The sequence below is a fragment of the Aegilops tauschii genome, chromosome 5 (genome assembly GCF_002575655.3).
Source record: "Aegilops tauschii subsp. strangulata cultivar AL8/78 chromosome 5, Aet v6.0, whole genome shotgun sequence".
Taxonomy (NCBI): domain Eukaryota; kingdom Viridiplantae; phylum Streptophyta; class Magnoliopsida; order Poales; family Poaceae; genus Aegilops; species Aegilops tauschii.
This window is the reverse complement of record NC_053039.3, coordinates 552,850,171-552,854,513: the sequence shown is the minus strand read 5'-3', so window position 1 is coordinate 552,854,513 and position 4,343 is coordinate 552,850,171. Positions and strand designations below refer to the sequence as shown.

General features: G+C 48.7%; 2 protein-coding genes across 2 annotated transcripts; one reads left to right on the top strand and one right to left on the bottom strand.

Moving 5' to 3' along the window:
* Positions 1–982: 982 nt before the first annotated feature.
* On the top strand, positions 983–1,666 carry LOC141023147 (uncharacterized). Its single transcript, XM_073499479.1, has one exon. The coding sequence runs from the start codon at positions 983–985 to the stop codon at positions 1,664–1,666; it is 684 nt and encodes a 227-aa protein (XP_073355580.1).
* A 1,052-nt stretch (positions 1,667–2,718) lies between these two features.
* LOC141023146 (uncharacterized) lies at positions 2,719–3,114 on the bottom strand. The gene has a single exon (XM_073499478.1). The coding sequence runs from the start codon at positions 3,112–3,114 to the stop codon at positions 2,719–2,721; it is 396 nt and encodes a 131-aa protein (XP_073355579.1).
* Between the last annotated feature and the right edge of the window lie 1,229 nt (positions 3,115–4,343).

The window sequence follows — 4,343 nt, the reverse complement described above, 5'->3', positions numbered from 1 at the left end:
CACGTCACGTACATTCGACGTTCATTCCTTCGTCACAGAAGTAATAGCCGTGCCTCTGCCACAGAACATATAAGTGAAAATGATTCTTCCTACACTTGTAAAACCCGGAATGCCCTGGATAAATGTCGAATCCCATCTTGCGGTAAAACCATGGAGACCGGTGCTTCTCAGAAACAAATCTGTGGCTTTTTGCGCATGTAGTTGAGTGCACGGCTAAATGTTCGGGCCCGTGCCTCACGTAGCACCACAGCACGAATTGGCGTCCGTGCAATCACGTAGCTTCATGTCCGTGCCTCACATAGCATCATATATGTGCCTCTAGTTGCGCCTCTCGTTGTATAAGTGCTTCTCGCAACTGCATATCCACGCCTCTCGTTGCTTCTCGTTCTTTCTGTCTATCTCGTAGCGTCGGTTGCAACACAGACACACAACAGTGCCTCTGAAAAAACACAGCACTGCTCCTCCCACCGAATGTATCACTGGAAACAATTGCCACTCCCGGTGAATGTAGCTCGCCCGTGTGTCTGAGAGTTAATCCAGCCACTTCAAGCATGCTTCTCTTGGTAAGAGACTCGTGCCTCTACATACTGCCCCTGCATGCCTCACGAGATAAATTGTAAAAGTTGACATTTGACAGCAAACTACGCAAGACAACGATCTTCTCCCCGACTTGCTGGAGATACAACGGTTGTTAAAAACATAACTGTTGATTTTATTTTTATTTTTTATAAAGAAAAAACACAATCAAAAACCCAGGATGTGCACAACCGTACCGACAGGAAGATGAAACCACGATCCACAACCCACGATGTGCACAACCGCATCGACAGTGAGATCGTGCACTCCTTTGAGGCTGCCCCGCCCTTAAATTTAGACTTCCGCCGCGGCCTTCTCACACACAAACAACAGAAATCGCCATTGCGCTCCCACTCATTGTTCCCCACAAAATACCAGGTTGCAGGAGGACGAACTGCTCCAGGCCATGGGATTCACCAGGGAATTCATGGAGGTGCAGGCCCACGGCAAGACCAAGTTGCACGTGATCCACACCAACGACTTGCACAAGGCGGCGACCACCATCGAGCAGTACGAGCGACACCTCCAGTTCGAGCGCCACAAGATCGTCGGAGTTGATGTGGAGTACACCAACGATGTTGGCGAAGATCAGAAATCGGCCCTCGTCCAGCTCTCCGTCGGCAAGGATCATCCGGTGCTGCTCTTCCAACTGAGCGCCGCCGAGAAGAACTGCACCAGGTTCGACAACTTCCTCACCAACCCCAGGTACACGTTTGCTGGCTTCTCCATCGACGGCGACATAGAGATGCTCGGCCGCGTCGGACTGGAGATAGCCCACTTCGTCGACATCCAGAAGGAATGGAGGGTGCTTACAACTACCAAGTCTCTGGACTCCCTTGGGGATGTCTCAGGCATGCTTGTCCACGACTACTACAACGACATGAAGAAGAAGCTCACCAACGCAGAACACAAGCGCTGGGCGTGCATGCCCCTGTCCATGAGGAACATCGAGTACGCGGCAAAAGACGCTTACGCTGCGTACGAGATACGGAGCCGCCTCATCACCATCCAGGAAGGGCTCCGCCGGGCAAAACTCGAGAAGGAGCAGTCTAGGAAGCGCGCCAGGTCCTGGAGCGACTACGACTACTGAAGCAGGTGATCCCGGCCAAGAAAGTATCTAGAAGATTGCTCCTTCTCGAGGGTTGAGGGCCAGTGATGCCTCTCAAAACCCCACACCACTCCATGCCCGTGATGAAAGACACGCATGACTCTCTAGAGGCCTCACAACCGTGACTCCATAACTCCGTATTCGGAAGCATGCCTCTGGTACCACACTTTTGTACATCCACAGGATTGATAGCTGTTCGCAACAACAAAAACCCCACTTCCGTGCCTCTTGCGACTTCACCTCCGTGCCTTCCATGCCTGCATCCACGTGCCTAACATGTCACGCCCCTCGACTCTTACATGGTCGCGGTACCACACCCGTGTCTCTTCACAAACGTCACAACACTGCATCTCTAATCGAGCATTCTGACACATGCCTCTGCCACCACACTATTGTGCATCCACAACGTTGATACCCGTGCATCATGAAGTCGCAATCCCGTGCCTTGCGTACCTGCATCTAGGTGCCCCATGGTGTCGCACACCCTTGGCTCTGCACACTTCCAAACCGTGACCCTGTAACTATGTATTCGAAGCTCACCTCTCCTACTCCGTCCATGTGCCTCTGGATGCTTGTGATGCCTTCATTTCTATAGAGACTTCACTTCCGTGCCTCCGGCCCCTGTAGTAACACACGCCGGTGGCACTAGAGACTGCAAACATGTGCCTCGCTAACTGCGTATTCCGACCCATGCCACTCCTGCCACTCCTCAAGAAGCCGCGCTTGTGTGCACAACTAAACTGTATTTATCATCCAAAGATTGCTTTGTATTTTGTTGTTCTTAGAGTAAAGAGCAACATAACTACTTCAAAATCACATGATTGCTGAATAAACATAGTTCTTAGCAAGCTAAATAACTTGTTCAATCACGTAAACAAACTACAAACTTGACATAAGCAAACTTGTTTAACCTGATACACATGACATTAAAACTGCTTCGTTCTAACAGAAGTAAACTACGAACCTGAAACAATAGCAAGCAAAAGCAGAAACACAAGCAACTCCAAGGCCAGTTTTCTATGTTTTCGTCATCACTAGCAGCCGTAGTAGGGATCATCATAATTCTTCTCTGCCTCTTTTGCACTCTCCAGACCTTCTCTGATGTTTTCAATTCTCTTCCACGACTCGTAGGTGGCGTACGCATCTATCGCTGCATACTCGATGAGGTAATTTGGCAGTGGGCTGATCCCCCACAGTTTATGGTCTTCAACCCTGTCAATGTTATTCTTCATCTGTTTGTAGAATGGGTGGATCACGCTCCCTGCAACATCAGCCAAAGAGTGGTACCTCTTTCTTCCCTTGAACGGAACTCCCCATTTGCGCTGGATGTCGATGTACTTGTCGGGGTTGATCTCCAAACCAGATCTTCGCAGCATCTCTTTGTCACCTTCAATACTGAAGCCAGCAAAGGTGTAGAACCTGTCCTCCATTAGGAACGGGCGCAGGCTCTTGGGCCTTCAAGGGGGATGATACATTTAAGGTGGATCCATCAAGTATCCATCAAGTACATGCTTATATAGTATGTATAATTCATGGATGAAAAATTTCAGAAACTGCTATGCAAAGTTCAGAAATAAAATACAAGCACAGCATGTTATTTTTCTTTTGGTATTTACACTTGAATCAATGACTTATCTGCTTCTTAGCCACGTTACCACATCAATTCAAGAAACTGAACTATATTAGAACATCAAGTATAGAAACTACACTAGAACAAAAACTACACTAGAACATCAAGTTCAGAAAATAATCTCGTACATCAAATTCATAAATTAATCTAGTGCATCAAATACATAAACTGATCTGGTGAGTCAGGTTCAAAATCTATTCTGCTGCATCTACTTCAGAAACTTCACTGATACATCAAGTCAATAAAACAATTTAATCAAATTTCAAGGTGCATAGCTAATTACACAGAAGCATGGAGAGGTTGAATTTGTACGATGGTTCACAATTTTGTTGCCGCGGTGATGTGGTATACAAGACAGAGTTCCTCCACACATAACTGTAGAACTGCTGCCCTCTGCGGAGGTTCGTCTTCCCTGGTATACTCGACATCAACGCCGATGTACTGAGGGTACAAGCCGCAGACCCTCTTCAGGATCCTGCTGATCATCTTGTCGGCTTCGTCAGGATTGCTGGAGCATACGACATCCAGCTTTTCCTTGCCGTGGATGTCAACCTCCTTTAGGTGCCTTTTTTAGTCGTGCTTCTGACCGAGGACCTGAACGTCGTCGACCTCGGTGCTCTGGTCAGACGTCTCACCACGGGGACGCTTGGCAGATGGTTCCTCCGCCATTACGCTCCTCCAGCGATGGCGGCCTTGAGACAGAGATTGTGAGGAGTTGCTAGTTGAGATGGAGCGGCAATGGTGTTTTTGGAATTGAGCGGCTATGGAAGCATAGTTGCCCTTTTGTGGCAAGGTTTGGGTCGTGGAGGAGGCGGTTGGACGCAGCCTCGTCGTGTAGTGAGGGCGGTAGACATGCGCTCACCGTTGCTGTGCGTCGGGGCAACCGCCGAGTGGCAGTGCTCGCAGTTGCTGGGAAAAAGCAACCGTCAAAGCATCTGGTGCACGTACAAATGTTTTTGCATAAGCCATTTAAGCACATATTGCACTGGCACGCTTAGATAGTGTGCACTCCGTTCAGTTACTAAGCAC

Excerpts from the sequence above, each read along its gene's own strand:
- LOC141023146 (XM_073499478.1), bottom strand. The coding sequence starts at position 3,114 with ATGGAGGACAGGTTCTACACCTTTGCTGGCTTCAGTATTGAAGGTGAC.
- LOC141023147 (XM_073499479.1), top strand. The coding sequence starts at position 983 with ATGGGATTCACCAGGGAATTCATGGAGGTGCAGGCCCACGGCAAGACC.